Below are 21466 nucleotides of genomic sequence, written 5' to 3'. Positions count from 1 at the left end.
GATTTAGAAAGTGTCACTTGCCTTTGTCTAGGCCAGAATTTTAACACACTAGTTAGGACACTTTGCAAACAGAACACCCGTACATATGGACACAGTGGGTATCTGCTGACTAACAACGGACTGGGTTTACTCCGTTATTTCACAGAAAAATTGCACTTCCCCCAGTGGAAGTTGCCCTCTTTTCTAAATCCCTATCTACTGTGGGATCACTTTTGTAATTCAGCTCCCTGGGAACTGTTCTCCCATTTCTCTCAAGTCTGGGATACTTTTACCTCTCCTCATCAAGTCTAGGGCAGAGAGCAGCAACGACCACAGATAACCAGTTTCCAGGTGTTTTAGGAAAGAGGAATAGCACAAGAATGGAGGTACTCAATGCTGTGAGTTTGCCTGAACTTCCACTGAAACACTGAGCAGTGTAGCTCCCACTTGTGCCATTGTAGGGGGGACCCTGCACCCCGTGTCTGCTACATTTCCTTTGCATGGCTCCTTGAAAAGTAGTGACAGCTAAAATATTCTTCCACTCTCCATTTCAGGGTATCAAAGGCAATTGAAGTACAAACACTGGGATGGTTCTTATAGCACCTTTGGGCCCCGTTATGGGCAAGTTGGAAATACCTGGTAAGATTTCAGTAACACTGGCTTCTCATTTCTGCTTGTCATGGTCTTCCTTTCCTCAGTGTTCTTTTGTTCTTGGTCATTGTGGAGGTTGAAATGGAGGTGAAGATGAAATTATAATCATGACATTACAGAATAATCATGTGGGATGATGGAGCAGGATGCTAAGGGAGATGCCATTTAGGTCCGCAACACTGCACTGATAGCTACTTACCTCCCCTGACACCCTTCTTCAGCAAAAGTGAGGGTGACTTGCACAGTGCTAGTTCTTGTTAGCAGAAGATGCTGGTGAATCCCGAGTGCCATTGCCCACCTCCTTGTAGCCCTCAGGGCTATGAATGGCAGGCTCCATTTAGCATTGTCCCTGTGTCACTGAGTCACTAAGCTAGATCACATTTTCCAACCAGCCCACTGTGATCAAGTCCAGAACAGCGATGTCCGCATGAACCCAATGACCTCTCATGGATACAAGGCCTGCTCAGGATGTTTCAGTTCCCTCTGTCACTTTCAGGCTCACGGCCTTTGTACTCAAGTCCTTTGCCCAGGCCCGGCCTCACATCTTCATAGATGAGAAGCACATCCAGGATGCTTTGGTCTGGCTCACCCAAAAGCAGAAAGAGAACGGCTGTTTCCGCAGTTCTGGGACACTCTTGAACAATGCCATGAAGGTAACATGTCCGCCTGGTTGGCTCCATTTGGGCTTTGTCGGGCTGGAACTCAACCATAAGTAACTCTGGAACCAGCACGGATATTTCAGACCTTGGGGTTGGGGAGGAAGGGGGAGTTATATATACGAGCTATCACAGAAGCAGGGAGAAGCCAACAGCATCTTCTGAAGCACTTACCATGAGAAGGAAGCTAGAAAGAATTTGTCCCTGCAGGATGTAGATATGTAGCACAGGGAGAATCCAGTAGTGCTGTGTGGGATCAATGTCTACTTTTGTGATTCCCTGCAGGGTGGAGTGAATGATGAAATCACGCTGACAGCCTACATCATTATTGCATTGCTGGAGATTCCTCTGCCTGTAACTGTATGTGTCTGCACCCCAACCCAAGCCATAGATGGTACTAACTTGACCTAATAGTGACAGGTCCCTTTACATTTAGAAAGAACAAATCCTGTCTGAATATCCAATCCATTCAAACCTAGACTGGAATAACACTTTTCCTCCATTTTTCTCCCCTGTCCAATCCTGTCTCCCATATACACATTTCACTTAATATTTTTCTGAGTTCTTTCATGGAGAATCATGCCTTTGCTTCTACAAAAGAGTACATCTTGAATCAACAATGAGTTAAGTAATAGTTGAATCTCTGAAATGAGCCAGATAGGTTTTTCTACACCCACAAAAATCTCCTTTTGATTGTTGGAATAGTACATTCCTGTTGAACCACTTCTATGGGCTTATTGAGTTGGCACAAGAGCACGGGTCTCTGAAAAAAGGTGGCACACTCAGGGATTTGTTCTCATTTTCTCTGCCTCTTCTACATTGTTTTATGCAAAATCCCCATCCTTAATGCTTGGGGGATAAGGTATAGGTATAGGGAATATCATAAATGGTAGTCTGTGAAAAGCCTGAGGCCAGTTTAAAGCAATGTAGGTTTGGTCATTCTGACCCCTAAGACTGTGATCCCCTCCTTGTGAGACAAGCTTGTGGCACAGGTAGAACTGGGGTGTGAATTGCAGCAGAAGGACTGCTGAGCCAGGATGGTTGCCAAACTGCTGTAAACCCTCTGCTCCAAATGTGGTAGGCACTATTTTCTGTTGGAAGTTTTTACCTGTACAGTAAGAACCAGCAAAAGGAATTATTTTTTCAGTAGTGTGACATGGATGACATTAACTCTACCGGAAGAGTATGGCTGCCCATTTTTTCCATGAGGTATTGGACCTGAAGGGGAAGAGATACAAAATGGTACAATCTTTGCCAGACAGGGTAGTCGCAATGTCAAAGGTCCATAGCCACCATCCAATTCCTGTTCTTCTAAGATGAACCACAATATTCGCTCTGTCTCCTCCAGCTCAGTCTGTCTCTCCTTCCAGCACTCAGTGGTGCGTAATGCTCTCTTCTGCCTGGAAACAGCAGCAGATGAGAAAGAAAACCACGTGTACACCAAGGCTCTGATGGCATATGCCTTCTCCCTGGCAGGCAAGGAGGACAAGCGGAAGGCATTGCTTGGCTCACTTGAAAAGGAAGCTGTGAAAAAGGGTGAGTGCTCCAGGCGGGACATCTCTTTCACTGGCATAAGATCTTCCCTTGAGAAAAAAATGGCTTTGGCTGGTGGGCCAATGGCTGTAGGAACTGGCTTGTGTGGGTAGGGAAAGGTGGAGGGAGAGGAAAGGCTTGTGCAACGGGGTTGCATTTTTGAGAGCTCCCTCTCAGTGCCCCGTCCTACTTCTGTGCTCCAAGGGAGTTCATCAGGCACCATCCCCACCAGTGCTGCACTAAAGGATAGCTCTGCTAGCATCTCTCCTCAGTCAGCTCCTCTTGCCGCACCACGCACTGCTTAGCAAGGGCTTAGCGAAGTTTATGGCCACTCCTTCCTCCAGTGCATGTGCTCAACAGAGAACAAAGTTGACCGTGCATGGCACAAGACATGATAAATCAGAGATGAGCTGGTTGTGTTGAGAGAGAAAACAAACGTGCACCTCATTTTGGAGGCCTTAGCATAAGTTCTAAGCCTTGCGGGAAATCACGTAATGACTCGGAAGCGCCCTGCCAGAGTCAGGCCGGACAGTGGGTTTGCCCCAGCATTGGGTAGCAGGGTTGTGAAGGAAGAATGGCCAGCACCTTTTGCCTTCTCTGCCTGCAAGTTGACTGTCAAGCCCTGGTCACATTCTTTGGGTCACTTTGCCTCACAGAGCTTGTCACTGCCCAATGCCGGCAGCTTGACTCAACAAGGGAAGGAGTGCCAGCCTGGTGCTCTGCTGGTGCTCAAGCCCATGAATGTCTGTGTGAATCTGGAGTCTAGGACAAAGTGGTCTCAGCGGTCTCAGACTAGTCGCAGCAAGCAGAGAGCTGTCTAACACTTCCCATTTCATCCCACATGACAGATGCGTCCTGGAGGCTCCGTCCTCCCAGCTGGACTGGCAGCAGACGAAGGACTCCCTTGCAATAATTACTACTAACTGCTTGTTGTCTTGTCTCCACGCTCCCTGCCTCCTGGAAAGATGGGTCTGTTCATTGGCAGCGGCCTGGGAAAGAGCCAGAGGTTGATCTCCCGTACTATCGCCACCGAGCTCCCTCTGCCGAAGTGGAGATGACAGCCTACGTGCTGCTTGCTCACCTCACCACGCAGCCAGCACCTTCCCAGGAGGAGCTGTCATTCGCATCTCTCATTGCAAAGTGGATCAGCGGTCAACAGAACCCCAACGGAGGCTTCTCCTCCACCCAGGTGAGCCGCTTCCCTCCTGCGACCTCACACATCAACGTCAGAAGATGAGAAGTGCCGGAGACCCAGGTGGGAGCCCAGTAAGGTTTGCCAGGGCAGGGGCTGTAGCCCTGCGGTATTTACCATGGTTGCCACGTCCCCAAGAGGCTAGAGGCCAGTATCTCAGGTAACGCTTCTGGAAATGACGGATGCTTTGATTAATGACCTGTTTTTCCTGACGCAGTGGGGCAGGACAGTAGGGACACAAGGGACGTGTGTCTGTGCCACTGGAGAGGGCTCCCACTGCGGTGTGTCGGTGCCCGTGAAGTTGCTGCTTCACCCTGTGGCAAGGGAGTGAAGGCTCCGCAGTGCTCCGTGCCCGGGAGCTCGGGGAACATGCAGCTGCTGTGCAGAGGACACAGGAAGGGAACGGGAATGCCCCAAAGCTGCTCTTCTCCTCTGTCCTTTCTACTTAAAACTGGAGAAAGTGAAGAACGGAGGGGAGGGTGCCTGATGACAGCAAAGGGCAGGCTGTGGGAGGACAGGCTGTGCAAAGGCTGACTGCATCCCCCTGGGAGCTGGGACCCGTCTCTTTCAGGACACAGTGGTGGCTCTCCAAGCCTTGTCCCTGTACGGAGCTGTCACCTATGCCAAGAGCGGAGCGGCCTCCAAAGTGACCCTGCGATCTGGAGGGGACTTTCAACAGGACTTCCAAGTGGATCCCACAAACCGGCTGCTGCTCCAGCGTGTGCCCCTGCCCCAGGTGCCAGGGGAGTACAGCACGGAGGTGTCTGGCGAAGGATGCGTCTACCTGCAGGTGAGGGGGATGGGGGCAGGTGCCATCCTAGGAGGGGAGCCCCTCACCAGGCAGCAGCCAGGGAGAGGGCGGAGGGGCAAGAGAGAGGGGAGAAGTGGGAGGGAATGCTCTGGGAGAGGGAAGAGGGCAAGGAGAGTAAAGATGGAGGAATCGTGGGAGGGAAAGAGGGAAGGATCTGCACCGTGGAGGTGTTGTGAGAAAGGGTGAAGTGGGGAGCCTGGATGGGGAGAGGACGGTCTCTCTCACACAGTGAGCATGCAGGCACACACGCTCACACAGAGCCGCTGGCTTTCCTCTAGACAAGCCTGAGGTACAATGTGCAGCCCACGCAGGAGGATGCACCCTTCATGCTTCATGTGTACACAAGCCCAGAGACATGTGCGGACTCCAAAGCTCACAAGGTCTTTGACATAGGCATAAATGTCAGGTGAGTCTGTGTTTGGGTCTGAGCCTTCCTGAGACGCCATGGCAGCTGAGTTCTGGTGAGCTGGTTTGGAAGGCCTGGAGAAGCAGTGCAACCCTTTGAAAAGTGGGCAGGGAGCAGCTGGGCTGGGAGGAGAGACTGTGGAGGAAGGACGTGTCCTGCAGTGGTGGAGCTGTGTGGGCAGCCAGGGGCTGGGCAAGTGAGAGGCTGCGTAGGTGACTAGGAGACCCCGGCATAGCTGGAGAAGAAGGTGCTGGACCACTAGGACGTGGTGGGGTGCCGAGCGTTCCAGAAAAGTTGGAAATGCCCCCAGCAGTGCCCCCCACTTTGGCTTGAGGTGCACTGAATCTTTGTTGCTTGGTTCCTCAGTTACACCGGGGAGCGCAATGGCTCCAACATGGTGATTGTTGATGTGAAGATGCTGTCAGGATTCATCCCTGTGAAGTCTTCCGTGAGGAAGGTAGGATGCTGTTTGTCAAACAACCTACATCCAGCTGCTTATATTCAAGACACCTTCCAAGTGTCTATAGCAAACCAGAGGGCTTCAGGGTTGGAATGAGCTTGATCTCGCCACTGTCATCTGCATATTTGCCTTGTACAGTGTTCTCTTTTCAGACCTGCCTTAAGGCCAGCACAAGGGGAGACAATATGGTGAATCTAGGAAAAATAGATTAAGTAACTTTTTCTTTGGACTGATGGTGCGCCCTTTTATTATCACTGTGTTCCAGTAGCTCCCTAGAAGCACTGTTTGCATAGGACATTCAAAAGTAGTGCTGTTTTATTTTTCCCTCTGCTGATCTGACAACACCTTATAGCATTGTAACTGTTTAGGTCTTGGGTCACTATTTGACATGCTACACAGGTGCATGGTCTGGAAAATAAGGGCAATCATACGATGCTGCAGAACTAGCAAGTCAGAAGGAATGGATTTTCATAGAATTCTTTCATCACTGCTTGAAGCAGTGCTCAGTCCCTGCTGAGTTAGGCTGTACTTTGTCAGCCAGGATGGTGAAGGGAAGGTCTGGGGACTGTGATATCTAGCGGCACACCAAAGAGGCAGTTCCATGCTGCTCACTTAGTTCCCTGAGTACCCTGGTGTCTCATCCACAGTACATCCCATCTGTAGGGCTGTGCAAGGGGCACAGGGACACCAAACTCAATGGTAAAATCTTGGTCTTCTTTCTCCAGCTGGAAAGCCACCGCGTTATTGAACGCACAGAGCTGAGTACCAACCATGTCCTTGTATATCTGGAAAAGGTGAGTTTCCACCTAGGGTGAGGACGGGTCAGAAATACAGGCTTTGGGAAATATGGTGACACGGGGAAAAAGACTGGGGACTCAAAACTACCACAGCTCTGCAAAGAATAGGACTGAATCTCATACTGACTTTTGCTGACCTTTCAGACTTACTGGTACTTCCCTCCCAGCCCTCAGCAGGCTTTCCCCCGACCCCACACACAGACCATGCCCCGACCCCCCACCAGCCAGAGCCTCCCCCAGCGTGGGGAAAGGCCCCAGGGTTCCCCCTTGCCCCTCAGCCAGGCCTGCAGCCCCCGCACCCCCCAGGCCCAGCGCGGGGGCAGGGGAGAGCGAGGGAGCCCGGGGCAGTGCGGGGCTGCCCCTCAGCCTCCACCGCTTCCCTTCCCCAGCTGGGCAGCGAGACCCTCAGCTTCTCCTTCGCGGTGGAGCGGGACATCCCCGTGCAGGGCCTGAAGCCAGCTCAGGTGAAGGTCTATGACTACTATGAGACAGGTGAGTGTGGGGCTGGGGGTGCCCGTGGGACCGAGGGTGGGCAGTGGGCTGCGTGAAGGGGCACGGGAGCTGTGGGGACCCGCAGCTGTCCCTGGCCCGGGCCATCTCCCGTCCCCCCCATGCGAACATGGAGATGGTGAGCAGGTCTGGGTGGTGGTGACTCTGCGGGGATCCCTGCGTGGCTGCTCCTCACAGCAGAGCTGCTGTGCAGCCGTCCATCCTCCCCGGGGAGAGGGTGGAGGAAGCCAAACCCCCAGCCCTCCCACCGTGGTGCCTCCAAGGCCGGCCCTGCCTCGCCACAGAGAGGAGCCATCCCGTGGGGCAGAGCTGCAGGTGCCGGGGGTCCCGTGTTCAGGTCTGGCCCCAGAGCACAGCCGTGCCCTTGCTCCCAGCCAGTCCTGCTGCTCCTTGTGCCTCTGCTGTTCCGGATGCTGCTCCAGGGTGGCGGTGACCGAGTTGTCCCCACCCCACCCCAGTGTGTGCTGGGAGAAGGTGCCTCAGCAGCCCTTGGGCATGCTGGAGTGGAGACCTGATGGGGCCGCCAGCGCCGGGTGGCTCTGCCTTGCTGGGTGGCCTCTGGCCGTGGCTGGGGCTGGGGCTCCCTCCCACCCAGCTGGGATCTCTGGGGGCAAAGCTGGGGGTGGTGGCGGCAGCCTGCCGTGTGGCCTGGGAGGAGCATCTCTCTGGCACCCATCCCTCTACCAGGGCATCAAGGGGCTCTGACAGCCTGCTCTCTCCCTTCCATTCTGTTTTCCAGACGAATTTGCCACACAGGAGTACAGCGCTCCCTGCGCCACAGGTAGGGTGCTGAAAGTGCTTCCCTTTGCAGTTCTCTACACCTTTTTCATTGTATTTCTGTTCTTCCAGCCAGTGCTTCTGTCTTTCTGCTCAAGTTTGCATGAGTTTGGCACAACTCACAAGCACAGATTTTGTATGCAAAACTGAGAGCACAAAAGGCACAATGTTGTTGTACCATTCAAAATCTACCATTCCTGAATTCTCACAGTGGTTTCCATAGTCCAGTTCTCCTGACCTGAATGAAGTTTGTGTCCCGATTGTTCTGTTGCTGCCCCCTGGACTTTTTGATTTCAAGTTTCTTATATCATGCTTATTGTCTCAGATTTCAGGTAAACTCTGGTCCTTCCTGAGAGCTCCAGATAGTGTAGCTGTGGGATCATGCTGAGGGGACTTGGTTCCTTCAAAGCACCCAGGACATTCCTCCCCCAAAACACTCAGTCTGAAGGAACAGAGCAAATTAAGACCATGAAAAGATAACCCATAAAGAAGCATGTCATGGTCTGACCTACCATGAGGCAGGTATTCCTCATGACACTAGGCAGCCAGCCCTCGGTCTTGGTTTGGAGTCTGAGCTGGAAGGACAGAGAGGTTATGATCTTTGGGGGATTCTCTGCAGTACAAGACCACATGTGCTTGGCTTTGTGTTTGGAGCACAGGTAATGTAGGAGCTTCTGTGGAAGGCCCTGACCAAGGATACTTCTTTTGTCCTGTGTCTTCCAATATGAAGATTAGCATATGTGACTTCCCATCAGCTGCCCTGTTTCAGGTGTTTGGAATATGGAGGCTTCTGGGAAGCACTGAGACCCTAGGAACTGTTTTTTCACAAGGCATGACTGTGGCATCTGAGAGCAGAGAAAAAGTGATTTGGACTTGGGAAAGGCAAAAGCTTTGTCTCTTCCTGGTATTAAACAGTGAGATTTATGTCCTTTTGTTTTCTTATCTGATGTCTTGGAAAAGAGCCTGAACTCCCACACTTTCACCCCATACTCCTTGCTAACCTGCACTGTGTCCATAGGTACAGGCTGTGTTCTGCTGATTCTGGGCCTACAGCCTCCCTTCCTGGAAAAACATGAGTTGTAAGACAGACACTGAGTGGACAGTAAAGCATTCCCAAAGTGTATATTGGTGTGGTCTGGTTATCCAGTCTGAGGCTAGTGGGGAGACTTTAGATTTTAGGCTATTCTTCCCCATGTCTGTTAAAAGGCAGAGTTTTTCTCTTCCTTGGAAAGGATGGTGGGAAGTTGCTAGTTAAGAGGTCCATCCGCTGGTCTAGGTGTCCAAAGGTGGTCTGCACTGACTTAAAAGGATGATAGCAGTTGCAAAGCAGAAAGCTTCCATCCTTGCCCTGAATAGTACTGGTGCAGCAGATCCCTTCTACTCTCTGCAGAGAAATAAATACACTTTAAGAGCATCTCATTGCTGCAGTAAACATTCTTGTTGCCTGTTTGTACTGTGCTCCTGTGTCCATCCCAGCTGTGACAAATCCCACTCTGCTTATCTCTTCCAGTGGGTCAGAAAGAGTCTCAGCCCTCTCTCAACCTCACATAGCTTTGAAGGTGACATGAGTGTTGAGTGCTATGGATGACCCTCAGCTCTGGTCAAACAGCAACTCACTCTCCTGTACTCTGCTTCACACACAACTTAGCCTCCCAAGCTCACATTCTGCTCACTCTGTCTCTCAGCCTGAAAGAGGGAACTGGCGTATCTCTCTTAACTCCTCTACCTTCTCATCTTCTTCCATTCTTGCAGAGGAAGTAGACCAGGACAATGCATGAAGAACACTCCCAGTTGCTGGAACTTCCCTGCCTAGCTACCATCACCACCATCTATGGACTGACAGATAAATAGTGCCTGCAAGGAATAGGAAATGAACTTTACAAATAAATTAACTGTACTCATGAATGGGTTTTGAACAGTTTATTCCCAATTCTGTTTTTTCCTGCTCAGCCTCCAGTCACAGCTTTAATCTCCCTGGATTCTTATGATGTCGAAGAACATCTCATCCAGACATGCCTTTGTGCGGGAATAAGGACGAAAAGTGAGGAATTTTTTTTTTTTTTAAAAGGAGAGGACAGAATGATTTAAGTTGGGGTCAGCCTTTCTAATGTAGCCCTCTCAGTGTTATGTACTCTGGACTTGCGATCTGAGACCCTATCTAATCAACAAAGGACAGGTACTTCTTGAGAACAATTTCTCTCCCCTGGCTTAGAAACCATAACCTTAATTGAACTGGTCTCTGCAGGTGCCTGTCCATGTCTCCCACTGGTAAGCAGCCTAGATTGTCAGCTAATGTTACATGAAATTCAGCCTCTGTGATGTGCCCCGTAGACTTCCCTTCCAGGACTGTTTCTTGGTTGTAGAAGAGTGGAAGGAGATAGACGGTATGTCCTCTTCTAAGATTAGAGTGTGCATGGAGGGGTAGGAGGGATGTGTGCATGCATTATGCCTTCAGCTGCTAATTTATAACGGCCTGTTCTCCAGCTGAAGCTTGAGCCTTCTTATGGAAACTTCCATATCTTGTGCCTGCTGCTTCTGGGACATTCCCAAGGAGAAGCTCATGACGTTTGCCAGTAACTTAACTACCTAAGTCTAGTTTAAATGGCAAATTTATTTAAATCATAGACTTGCTTCGATCAAACTCTCTATAATCCTCTTACATATCTCTAGGAATGTTCTTCTTTTCTTGGTTTTGTCCCATTAATTTCTGGTTTAAACTTTTGAATGACAGAAAGATCTCATGTGACTTTATTCTCATGAAATGCTTATTGTTAGGCATCATGGCTTATTGTTTATCCAAAGTATGCACAGCTAGTTGTTCCATCCAGTTTTTTTAGTGTGCCTATCCCAACAGCATTACTGAGAACAAATAAAGTTCATCATCTCTTTTGCTAGATATTAATATTGTGACACCTTGTCTCCTGTGGTGTTTGGCATTTACTCACTCAAGACCTTCTTGACACTTCATATTCAGAGAATTCTATGGAATGAACTGTCTTCAGTGAAAGCTGAGCAAAATTTCTAATAAACCATGAATACTAATTGCATTTTGTCTTGATTTAGAAATAGTAAAACCGCCTAATTTCCTGCTATAAGGGAATTACTTTTCCAAGGTCTCAAAGCAACATGGTTTTTAGTTGCTGAATTAAACTGTTTTGACTTTAGACCATTGTGATTTGCCTTTGAAGCATAACATGCATGCTCCTTGGGGATGGAAATTCAATATTCAGACATTCCCGTACTTCTTTAAGGTAGCCTTGTTGAAGTTTCTTATGTGGTATGCCCTGGAGGACCTGCAAGTATGTGATTGATGATTCACAGCCTAGTCAAGTAGAGAGATGTAGAAGCCAGCCAGGGAGCCCCAAAAGACAAGTGTTATGGCTGCCCATGGGCAACAGTTAGATGATGTCTAATTTATAAGGCAGCAGCAAAACATTAACTGTTTCCATGGTCGAAAGCCATTATCAAAATTTTGTGAATTGAACATACTCCAGTGATTTTACAGACTTCTGAATTAAATTATCATGATGATCACTTTGTTGCATTTGAGGCAGAAGAGATCCAACACCATAACCATGTACATAACATGTAGAGTACTCACCAGAAAGTAAATGAAAATGAAGGAGCTGTTAGCACCCACCTACAGCCCACTGTAAAGGAAGGTCTGTATTTGCAGACCTGGGTTTGTATGTACAAGTTTGCAGACCTGGCACTTTTGAACTGGTTGCCCCTAACTAACAGTAGGACCATGTCTCTCTGGCACAGTCAGTCTCTCATGACCCCATAGCAGGGGAACAGCTATGAAAGGGGCCAGAGTAAACTGCTTTCCTCACACAGTGAGGAATAGTAGCTCATGAAGGGGAAAGAGAGTCTTGAGACACCTATGCTAAGAGCTTCAGCGTCACTGAAACAAATAAAAGTTCTTTGCTGCAGCAGTGAATTATTTTTTTGACAACCTGGGTCTGTGTACATGAAAGGAGCTGTGTGAGGGACTCCTATATGTGTGTTTGCTTGTGCTTACATTGGCAGGATCAAAGGCACCTCTGCACACAGAACCATGTAAATAAAATATGCAGGGTGCCATATGACCTACTGAGCTAAGGCTGATTGCCTCTCCATCCCTGGGAGAGATCTAGACTAGAGACAATATGATCATTTGGAAAACTGACATGTGAAAAGTTTAACCCAAACTACCCGATGGGAATCCAGGGCATCCCCTCTGAATTCTGCTGAAACACTGTAAGCCTAGTTGTGAAGGAGAAAAAAACCCAAACCACTTTATAACATTACTAATAGAAAAACCCAAAAGAGACCTACAGGCCTCCACTGAGAGGGAGAGGATAAAGTTCTCATGAAAAATGCAAGTGGTTTGGCTCATAAGGTGGTTCTTGGTTGAAATTCTATGATTGTCCTGAGTGCCATCACATGGCACATACAGGACAACCCAGTGGTGTTCAGGGTCGGTCAGCATGGGTTTCTGAAAGGCAGGTCCTGCTTCATTAACCTCATCTCCTTCTATGACAAGGTGACCTGCTTAGTGGACAAGGGAAAGGCTGTGAGTGTTGTTTACCTAGACTTTAGAAAGGCCTTTGACACTATCTCCCACAGCATTCTCCTGGAGAAACTGGCTGCTCATGGCTCAGATGGATGTACTGTTCACTGGTTAAAAAACTGGCCGATGGCCAGGCCCAAAGAGTTGGGGTGGATGGAGTTACATCCAGTTGGTGACCGGTCACCAGTGGTGTTCCCCAAGGCTCAGTACTGGGGCCAGTTCTGTCCAACATCTTTATTAATGATCTGGACAAGGAGATCGAGTGCACCCGCAGGAAATTTCCAGACAATGCCAAGTTGGAGGGGGCAGTTCTGATCTGCTTGAGGGTAGGAAGGCTCTGCAGAGAGATCTGGACAGGCTGGATCAATGGGCCAAGGCCAATTGTATGAGGTTCAACAAGGAGAAATGCCAGGTCCTGCACTTGGGTCACAACAACCCCATGCAACACTACAGGCTTGGGGAAGAGTGACTGGAAAGCTGCCTGGGGGAAAAAGACCTGGCGGTGTTGGTTAACAGCCAGCTGAACATGAGCCGGCAGTGTGCCCAGGTGGCCAAGAAGGCCAATAGTGTCCTGGCCTGTATCTGAGACAGTGTGGCCAGCAGGACCAGGGAGGTGATCTTCTCCCTGTACTCAGCACTGATGAGGCCACACCTTGAATACCGTGTTCAGTTTTGGGCCCCTCACTACAAGAAAGACCTTGAGGTGCTGGAGCATGTCCGGAGAAGGGCGACGAAGCTGGTGAAGGGTCTGGAGCACAAGTCTTATGAGAAGCGCTGAGGGAACCGGGGTTGTTTAGCCTGGAGAGAAGGAGGCTCAGGGGCGACCTTATTGCTCTCTACAACTACCCAAAAGGAGGTTGTAGGCAGGTGAGTGTTGGTCTCTCCTCCCAAGTAACAAGCAATAGGACAAGAGGAAATGGCCTCAAGTTGTACCAGGGGAGGTTTAGATTGGGTGTTGTGAAAAATTTCTTCATCAAAAGGGTTGCCAAGCACTGGAACAGGCTGCCTAGTGAGGTGGTGGAATCACCATCTTTGGAGATGTTTAAAGACATGTAGATGTGGTGCTCAGGGATATGGCTTAGTGGTAGACTCGGCAGTGCTAAGTGGATGGTTGGACTCTATGATCTTGAAGGTCTTTTCCAACCTAAACAATTCTACCATTCTATGAATGACACTGTTAAGTTCCCAGTCCCTCTCTGATTTCACTTCAACTGTTTAGAAACAAGCAATATCTTCACCACTAGAATGGGAAAGTTCACAGGTCTTCCCTTCACTTCTGTCTGGCTTGCCATGAAAGATCAGATTGGACAGGCTCACACTGTCCTTCCAGCTCATAGCAGTGAGTTCACAGTGAGATCAAAGGCAATGTGCAATCAGAGGTTTGTGTTCAAGGATTATCTTGCAGAAAACACTCGCTTTTAGAGGCAGGGAGCCAAGCTTCCAGCGTGTAATGGATCAGGTAGGATTTCCTCTCCTCCTGGAGACAAACCTCCTCACTGCCAAAAGCTGTCTGCTTTTTGGTATTCCTGAGGAGCTGCCAAACACCACCTTGCCATGGATGGCTCTGGATTTAAATCTCAGGCCATCACGGAGTCTGAGCTGTGGATGGGGGCAGACACAAGACACAGTACCAAAAATAAGGCCAGCGTCATCTGATGAGAATCAAGACTTAATTTATTTATAGTTTTACTTTCTTTTTGCTGTTGAGGTGTCCTTCTCTAACATTTCAGTAGCCCTCCCTCAACAAGAAGATCTTCTAGGGGCAGAGACACGCGAGCTGATCCAGCAAGGCCCAGACAAGATGTGCTCTTCAGACATTTCCCTGTTCAGCCTTGGCTGGAGGTGGGAAAAAGACAGAGAGAGGTAAGTGTCCTGGTGAAGCAGTGTCCAGAGCCCTGGACATCTTCTCTGTGTTCTGGTGGTTATGTGAGTTAAAGCCCTGTTAAAACTTGGGAAACTGCTTCACCTAAAAATGCCCAGTTGCGGGCACATAACAGAATGGGAATGGCTGGACATGTTCAAGATATCCATGCAACAAAGAGGGGAAGGGAGGCAGATTTATACTGGAGATACATGAGCTACCCTAGTACACATTCTCTCAGCTACCTGGACTTCCCAAAGAAAGGCAAAAAGCAGCCCAGGGCAGAATTTGAAAGGTCCCCACCTAAGACGTGAGTAACATCAAAACTTCACCAAGATGCATGTAGCCTTCTGTGGCTGCAGCATGGCAAACGTGGCCCTGAAAAGGGCAGAGACACGAAAGGCTGAGTGTGGTATTCAGTCCCAAGGGGATTTCGGTGTTGTTTGTACAATGTGACACACAGACAGAGGTAAAGACAAGTGTCTCTGTGTGAGTGAAGGCAGTGATGCTGGGATTGCCCTTCTCAGTGAACCAAAACGAAAGCTGCGTCCAACCGGACACAGGACATCAGGTGGCCTTGCCCTTCCCCGCTGCACCGAGGCGTGCCTCCAGACTGCAACGGACCGTGGAGATGAAAGCTGAGAAGATACACAGGCTGAGGAGACCCAAGGTCTGCAATGACTCTCATTCGAGACAACCTGCAATAGCCCATGCTGCAACATCTCAGTTATTCCTGTGCACCCTACCTGTGGCGCAGGGAGCGCTGTACTCCTGTGTGGCAAATTCGTCTGGAAAACAGAATGGAAGGGAGAGAGCAGGCTGTCAGAGCCCCTTGATGCCCTGGTAGAGGGATGGGTGCCAGAGAGATGCTCCTCCCAGGCCACACGGCAGGCTGCCGCCACCACCCCCAGCTTTGCCCCCAGAGATCCCAGCTGGGTGGGAGGGAGCCCCAGCCCCAGCCACGGCCAGAGGCCACCCAGCAAGGCAGAGCCACCCGGCGCTGGCGGCCCCATCAGGTCTCCACTCCAGCATGCCCAAGGGCTGCTGAGGCACCTTCTCCCAGCACACACTGGGGTGGGGTGGGGACAACTCGGTCACCGCCACCCTGGAGCAGCATCCGGGAGAGCAGAGGCACAAGGAGCGGCAGGACTGGCTGGGAGCAAGGGCACGGCTGTGCTCTGGGGCCAGACCTGAACACGGGACCCCCGGCACCTGCAGCTCTGCCCCACGGGATGGCTCCTCTCTGTGGCGAGGCAGGGCCGGCCTTGGAGGCACCACGGTGGGAGGGCTGGGGGTTTGGCTTCCTCCACCCTCTCCCCGGGGAGGATGGACGGCTGCACAGCAGCTCTGCTGTGAGGAGCAGCCACGCAGGGATCCCCGCAGAGTCACCACCACCCAGACCTGCTCACCATCTCCATGTTCGCATGGGGGGGACGGGAGATGGCCCGGGCCAGGGACAGCTGCGGGTCCCCACAGCTCCCGTGCCCCTTCACGCAGCCCACTGCCCACCCTCGGTCCCACGGGCACCCCCAGCCCCACACTCACCTGTCTCATAGTAGTCATAGACCTTCACCTGAGCTGGCTTCAGGCCCTGCACGGGGATGTCCCGCTCCACCGCGAAGGAGAAGCTGAGGGTCTCGCTGCCCAGCTGGGGAAGGGAAGCGGTGGAGGCTGAGGGGCAGCCCCGCACTGCCCCGGGCTCCCTCGCTCTCCCCTGCCCCCGCGCTGGGCCTGGGGGGCGCGGGGGCTGCAGGCCTGGCTGAGGGGCAAGGGGGAACCCTGGGGCCTTTCCCCACGCTGGGGGAGGCTCTGGCTGGTGGGGGGTCGGGGCATGGTCTGTGTGTGGGGTCGGGGGAAAGCCTGCTGAGGGCTGGGAGGGAAGTACCAGTAAGTCTGAAAGGTCAGCAAAAGTCAGTATGAGATTCAGTCCTATTCTTTGCAGAGCTGTGGTAGTTTTGAGTCCCCGGTCTTTTTCCCCATGTCACCATATGTCCCAAAGCCTGTATTTCTGACCCGTCCTCACCCTAGGTGGAAACTCACCTTTTCCAGATATACAAGGACATGGTTGGTACTCAGCTCTGTGCGTTCAATAACGCGGTGGCTTTCCAGCTGGAGAAAGAAGACCAAGATTTTACCATTGAGTTTGGTGTCCCTGTGCCCCTTGCACAGCCCTACAGATGGGATGTACTGTGGATGAGACACCAGGGTACTCAGGGAACTAAGTGAGCAGCATGGAACTGCCTCTTTGGTGTGCCGCTAGATATCACAGTCCCCAGACCTTCCCTTCACCATCCTGGCTGACAAAGTACAGCCTAACTCAGCAGGGACTGAGCACTGCTTCAAGCAGTGATGAAACAATTCTATGAAAATCCATTCCTTCTGACTTGCTAGTTCTGCAGCATCGTATGATTGCCCTTATTTTCCAGACCATGCACCTGTGTAGCATGTCAAATAGTGACCCAAGACCTAAACAGTTACAATGCTATAAGGTGTTGTCAGATCAGCAGAGGGAAAAATAAAACAGCACTACTTTTGAATGTCCTATGCAAACAGTGCTTCTAGGGAGCTACTGAAACACAGTGATAATAAAAGGGTGCACCATCAGTCCAAAGAAAAAGTTACTTAATCTATTTTTCCTAGATTCACCATATTGTCTCCCCTTGTGCTGGCCTTAAGGCAGGTCTGAAAAGAGAACACTGTACAAGGCAAATATGCAGATGACAGTGGCGAGATCAAGCTCATTCCAACCCTGAAGCCCTCTGGTTTGCTATAGACACTTGGAAGGTGTCTTGAATATAAGCAGCTGGATGTAGGTTGTTTGACAAACAGCATCCTACCTTCCTCACGGAAGACTTCACAGGGATGAATCCTGACAGCATCTTCACATCAACAATCACCATGTTGGAGCCATTGCGCTCCCCGGTGTAACTGAGGAACCAAGCAACAAAGATTCAGTGCACCTCAAGCCAAAGCGGGGGGCACTGCTGGGGGCATTTCCAACTTTTCTGGAACACTCGGCACCCCACCACATCCTAGTGGTCCAGCACCTTCTTCTCCAGCTATGCCGGGGTCTCCTAGTCACCTACGCAGCCTCTCACTTGCCCAGCCCCTGGCTGCCCACACAGCTCCACCACTGCAGGACACGTCCTTCCTCCACAGTCTCTCCTCCCAGCCCAGCTGCTCCCTGCCCACTTTTCAAAGGGTTGCACTGCTTCTCCAGGCCTTCCAAACCAGCTCACCAGAACTCAGCTGCCATGGCGTCTCAGGAAGGCTCAGACCCAAACACAGACTCACCTGACATTTATGCCTATGTCAAAGACCTTGTGAGCTTTGGAGTCCGCACATGTCTCTGGGCTTGTGTACACATGAAGCATGAAGGGTGCATCCTCCTGCGTGGGCTGCACATTGTACCTCAGGCTTGTCTAGAGGAAAGCCAGCAGCTCTGTGTGAGCGTGTGTGCCTGCATGCTCACCGTGTGAGAGAGACCGTCCTCTCCCCACCCAGGCTCCCCACTTCACCCTTTCTCACAACACCTCCACAGTGCAGATCCTTCCCTCTTTCCCTCCCACGATTCCTCCATCTTTACTCTCCTTGCCCTCTTCCCTCTCCCAGAGCATTCCCTCCCACTTCTCCCCTCTCTCTTGCCCCTCCGCCCTCTCCCTGGCTGCTGCCTGGTGAGGGGCTCCCCTCCTAGGATGGCACCTGCCCCCATCCCCCTCACCTGCAGGTAGACGCATCCTTCGCCAGACACCTCCGTGCTGTACTCCCCTGGCACCTGGGGCAGGGGCACACGCTGGAGCAGCAGCCGGTTTGTGGGATCCACTTGGAAGTCCTGTTGAAAGTCCCCTCCAGATCGCAGGGTCACTTTGGAGGCCGCTCCGCTCTTGGCATAGGTGACAGCTCCGTACAGGGACAAGGCTTGGAGAGCCACCACTGTGTCCTGAAAGAGACGGGTCCCAGCTCCCAGGGGGATGCAGTCAGCCTTTGCACAGCCTGTCCTCCCACAGCCTGCCCTTTGCTGTCATCAGGCACCCTCCCCTCCGTTCTTCACTTTCTCCAGTTTTAAGTAGAAAGGACAGAGGAGAAGAGCAGCTTTGGGGCATTCCCGTTCCCTTCCTGTGTCCTCTGCACAGCAGCTGCATGTTCCCCGAGCTCCCGGGCACGGAGCACTGCGGAGCCTTCACTCCCTTGCCACAGGGTGAAGCAGCAACTTCACGGGCACCGACACACTGCAGTGGGAGCCCTCTCCAGTGGCACAGACACACGTCCCTTGTGTCCCTACTGTCCTGCCCCACTGCGTCAGGAAAAACAGGTCATTAATCAAAGCATCCGTCATTTCCAGAAGCGTTACCTGAGATACTGGCCTCTAGCCTCTTGGGGACGTGGCAACCATGGTAAATATCGCAGGGCTACAGCCCCTGCCCTGGCAAACCTTACTGGGCTCCCACCTGCATCTCCGGCACTTCTCGTCTTCTGACGTTGATGTGTGAGGTCGCAGGAGGGAAGCGGCTCACCTGGGTGGAGGAGAAGCCTCCGTTGGGGTTCTGTTGACCGCTGATCCACTTTGCAATGAGAGATGCGAATGACAGCTCCTCCTGGGAAGGTGCTGGCTGCGTGGTGAGGTGAGCAAGCAGCACGTAGGCTGTCATCTCCACTTCGGCAGAGGGAGCTCGGTGGCGATAGTACGGGAGATCAACCTCTGGCTCTTTCCCAGGCCGCTGCCAATGAACAGACCCATCTTTCCAGGAGGCAGGGAGCGTGGAGACAAGACAACAAGCAGTTAGTAGTAATTATTGCAAGGGAGTCCTTCGTCTGCTGCCAGTCCAGCTGGGAGGACGGAGCCTCCAGGACGCATCTGTCATGTGGGATGAAATGGGAAGTGTTAGACAGCTCTCTGCTTGCTGCGACTAGTCTGAGACCGCTGAGACCACTTTGTCCTAGACTCCAGATTCACACAGACATTCATGGGCTTGAGCACCAGCAGAGCACCAGGCTGGCACTCCTTCCCTTGTTGAGTCAAGCTGCCGGCATTGGGCAGTGACAAGCTCTGTGAGGCAAAGTGACCCAAAGAATGTGACCAGGGCTTGACAGTCAACCTGCAGGCAGAGAAGGCAAAAGGTGCTGGCCATTCTTCCTTCACAACCCTGCTACCCAATGCTGGGGCAAACCCACTGTCCGGCCTGACTCTGGCAGGGCGCTTCCGAGTCATTACGTGATTTCCCGCAAGACTTAGAACTTATGCTAAGGCCTCCAAAATGAGGTGCACGTTTGTTTTCTCTCTCAACACAACCAGCTCATCTCTGATTTATCATGTCTTGTGCCGTGCACGGTCAACTTTGTTCTCTGTTGAGCACATGCACTGGAGGAAGGAGTGGCCATAAACTTCGCTAAGCCTTTGCTAAGCAGTGCGTAGTGCGGCAAGAGGAGCTGACTGAGGAGAGATGCTAGCAGAGCTATCCTTTAGTGCAGCACTGGTGGGGATGGTGCCTGATGAACTCCCTTGGAGCACAGAAGTAGGACTGGGCACTGAAAGGGAGCTCTCAAAAATGCAACCCCGTTGCACAAGTCTTTCCTCTCCCTCCACCTTTCCTTACCCACACAAGCCAGTTCCTACAGCCATTGGCCCGCCAGCCAAAGCCATTTTTTTCTCAAGGGAAGATCTTATGCCAGTGAAAGAGATGTCCCGCCTGGAGCACTCACCCTTTTTCACAGCTTCTTTTTCAAGTGAGCCAAGCAATGCCTTCCGCTTGTCCTCCTTGCCTGCCAGGGAGAAGGCATATGCCATCAGAGCCTTGGTGTACACGTGGTTTTCTTTCTCATCTGCTGCTGTTTCCAGGCAGAAGAGAGCATTACGCACCACTGAGTGCTGGGGAGAGATAACCTATGATTAGAAGTCTGGGGAGAAATTAGGGTTTTGCCTTACTAATGGCACATCATTCCAATGAACTCTGAGGAGGCGTCTGCCAGAATGAGGTCTAGGAACAAGTAGGGTACAATGTGTTCCAGAAATGTCAAAATTGACACCTCATGATTCTTTTAACACAGGGCTCAACAACCCAGTCCTTTTTGCAATCTGGAGCAAATTCTAGGCTGTAGTGTGTCGTCATAGACTGACACAACATAACTGACTCAAGAATAGGGGTGCAGCCACGTACAGTTATAGGCAGAGGGATCTCCAGCAATGCAATAGTAATGTAGGCCGTCAGTGACACCTCGTTGTCCACGCCTCCCTGCAGGGAAACACAAAGGTAGATGGTGACCCCACCTAGCTTCTTACCTTCAGTCTTTTCTCCCACTCCAGTGGGAATGCTTTATCCTGCATTGTAGACTCTTAGCTTGCCTCTTCCCCCTTGCAGCTGATGTGGAGGTATCAATACCACTTCCAAAGTGCAGGTTAGACTTCGTTCTCCTTCCTATCGTGGCAATCATACCGAATGCCGTCTGACTCCCATTGACATGGGAATTTCCCGTCTGCGTGTATGCTCGAGAAGCTCAGCTGGACCCATCTGACTTATGGTTGAGTTCTAGCCTCACAAAAAACCAACCAGGCGGACACATTACCTTCATGGCATTGTTCAGGAGTGTCCCAGAACTGTGGAAACAGCCATTCTCCTTCTGTTTGTAAGACAGCCAGACCAAAGCATCCTGGATGTGCTTCTCATCTATGAAGATGTGAGGCCGGGCCTGGGCAAAGGACTTGAGGACAAAGGCCGTGAGCCTGAAAGGAAGAAAGAGCAATGTGGAAGCCTGAGCAGGCCTTGTGTTCATCTCAGGTGACAGGGCCCATGTGGACATCATTTTTCTGGAGAAAGGCAAGAAGGCCTGGGAACTGTGAGCCAATTAGTCAGATCACATATATTTTATATCTTCACCTCAAAAAATCATTCAAAAACCTGCTTCCTACCTTGATCTCTTGTCCCTCTCTTGGACCACAAACTCTGTGATCCCTTTGTGTTGAGGCTACAGTTTGAAGGACAGTGATTGTTGAACTATATCTGAAAAAAATCTCTTTGGAAAAAGTAGAGAATTGCATGCCAGTTAGCTCAACACTTGAGTAACAATAGTACTCAAAATGACAATGTAGAATAATTAAATCCCTGTTAGCTCATGGATCTACTGACAGGACTCTTGCACTAGAAATCCATGCCTCATGGGTTTCCCAGAACTCCTCAGAGTTTAAAAATAAAGAAGAACATGTCAAAAGAGTTTTTGCTAGTGTTGTTACAAGCAATTATGGAGAAGCCAACATACCATCAGGAGCCAAGTACTGTTTCGGAAACT

General features: G+C 51.0%; 2 protein-coding genes across 5 annotated transcripts in view; one reads left to right on the top strand and one right to left on the bottom strand.

The window, feature by feature from the left end:
- LOC121089683 (alpha-2-macroglobulin-like) overlaps positions 1 to 9830 on the top strand; it is a 38922-nt gene extending 29092 nt beyond the window's left edge. For all 3 annotated transcript variants that reach the window (XM_040597100.1, XM_040597099.1, XM_040597098.1), the window contains exons 25-36: positions 534 to 618; positions 1127 to 1283; positions 1572 to 1646; positions 2657 to 2822; positions 3785 to 4008; positions 4583 to 4801; positions 5101 to 5228; positions 5595 to 5685; positions 6414 to 6482; positions 6875 to 6977; positions 7735 to 7776; positions 9525 to 9830. In XM_040597100.1, the coding sequence (XP_040453034.1) occupies positions 534 to 618; positions 1127 to 1283; positions 1572 to 1646; positions 2657 to 2822; positions 3785 to 4008; positions 4583 to 4801; positions 5101 to 5228; positions 5595 to 5685; positions 6414 to 6482; positions 6875 to 6977; positions 7735 to 7776; positions 9525 to 9550 (1385 nt within the window). In that variant the 3' untranslated portion in view covers positions 9551 to 9830. The remainder of the gene's footprint in view (positions 1 to 533; positions 619 to 1126; positions 1284 to 1571; positions 1647 to 2656; positions 2823 to 3784; positions 4009 to 4582; positions 4802 to 5100; positions 5229 to 5594; positions 5686 to 6413; positions 6483 to 6874; positions 6978 to 7734; positions 7777 to 9524) is intronic.
- Positions 9831 to 13696: 3866 nt separating this feature from the next.
- A2M (alpha-2-macroglobulin) overlaps positions 13697 to 21466 on the bottom strand; it is a 30751-nt gene continuing 22981 nt past the window's right edge. The window contains exons 26-36 of one of the 2 annotated variants that reach the window (XM_040595056.1): positions 20747 to 20903; positions 20341 to 20415; positions 19886 to 20051; positions 18700 to 18923; positions 17907 to 18125; positions 17480 to 17607; positions 17023 to 17113; positions 16226 to 16294; positions 15731 to 15833; positions 14932 to 14973; positions 13697 to 13923 (exon numbers count right to left, since the gene is read on the bottom strand). In XM_040595056.1, the coding sequence (XP_040450990.1) occupies positions 13910 to 13923; positions 14932 to 14973; positions 15731 to 15833; positions 16226 to 16294; positions 17023 to 17113; positions 17480 to 17607; positions 17907 to 18125; positions 18700 to 18923; positions 19886 to 20051; positions 20341 to 20415; positions 20747 to 20903 (1288 nt within the window). In that variant the 3' untranslated portion in view covers positions 13697 to 13909. Of the gene's footprint in view, positions 13924 to 13980; positions 14161 to 14931; positions 14974 to 15730; positions 15834 to 16225; positions 16295 to 17022; positions 17114 to 17479; positions 17608 to 17906; positions 18126 to 18699; positions 18924 to 19885; positions 20052 to 20340; positions 20416 to 20746; positions 20904 to 21466 lie in introns of those variants that run through there. The other variant, XM_040595057.1, reaches the window with a different exon arrangement.

This window comes from Falco naumanni, chromosome 5 (assembly GCF_017639655.2).
Source record: "Falco naumanni isolate bFalNau1 chromosome 5, bFalNau1.pat, whole genome shotgun sequence".
In the NCBI taxonomy this organism is placed as follows: domain Eukaryota; kingdom Metazoa; phylum Chordata; class Aves; order Falconiformes; family Falconidae; genus Falco; species Falco naumanni.
The sequence above is the reverse complement of the archived record's forward strand: the minus strand, read 5'-3'. Positions and strand labels throughout refer to the sequence as shown.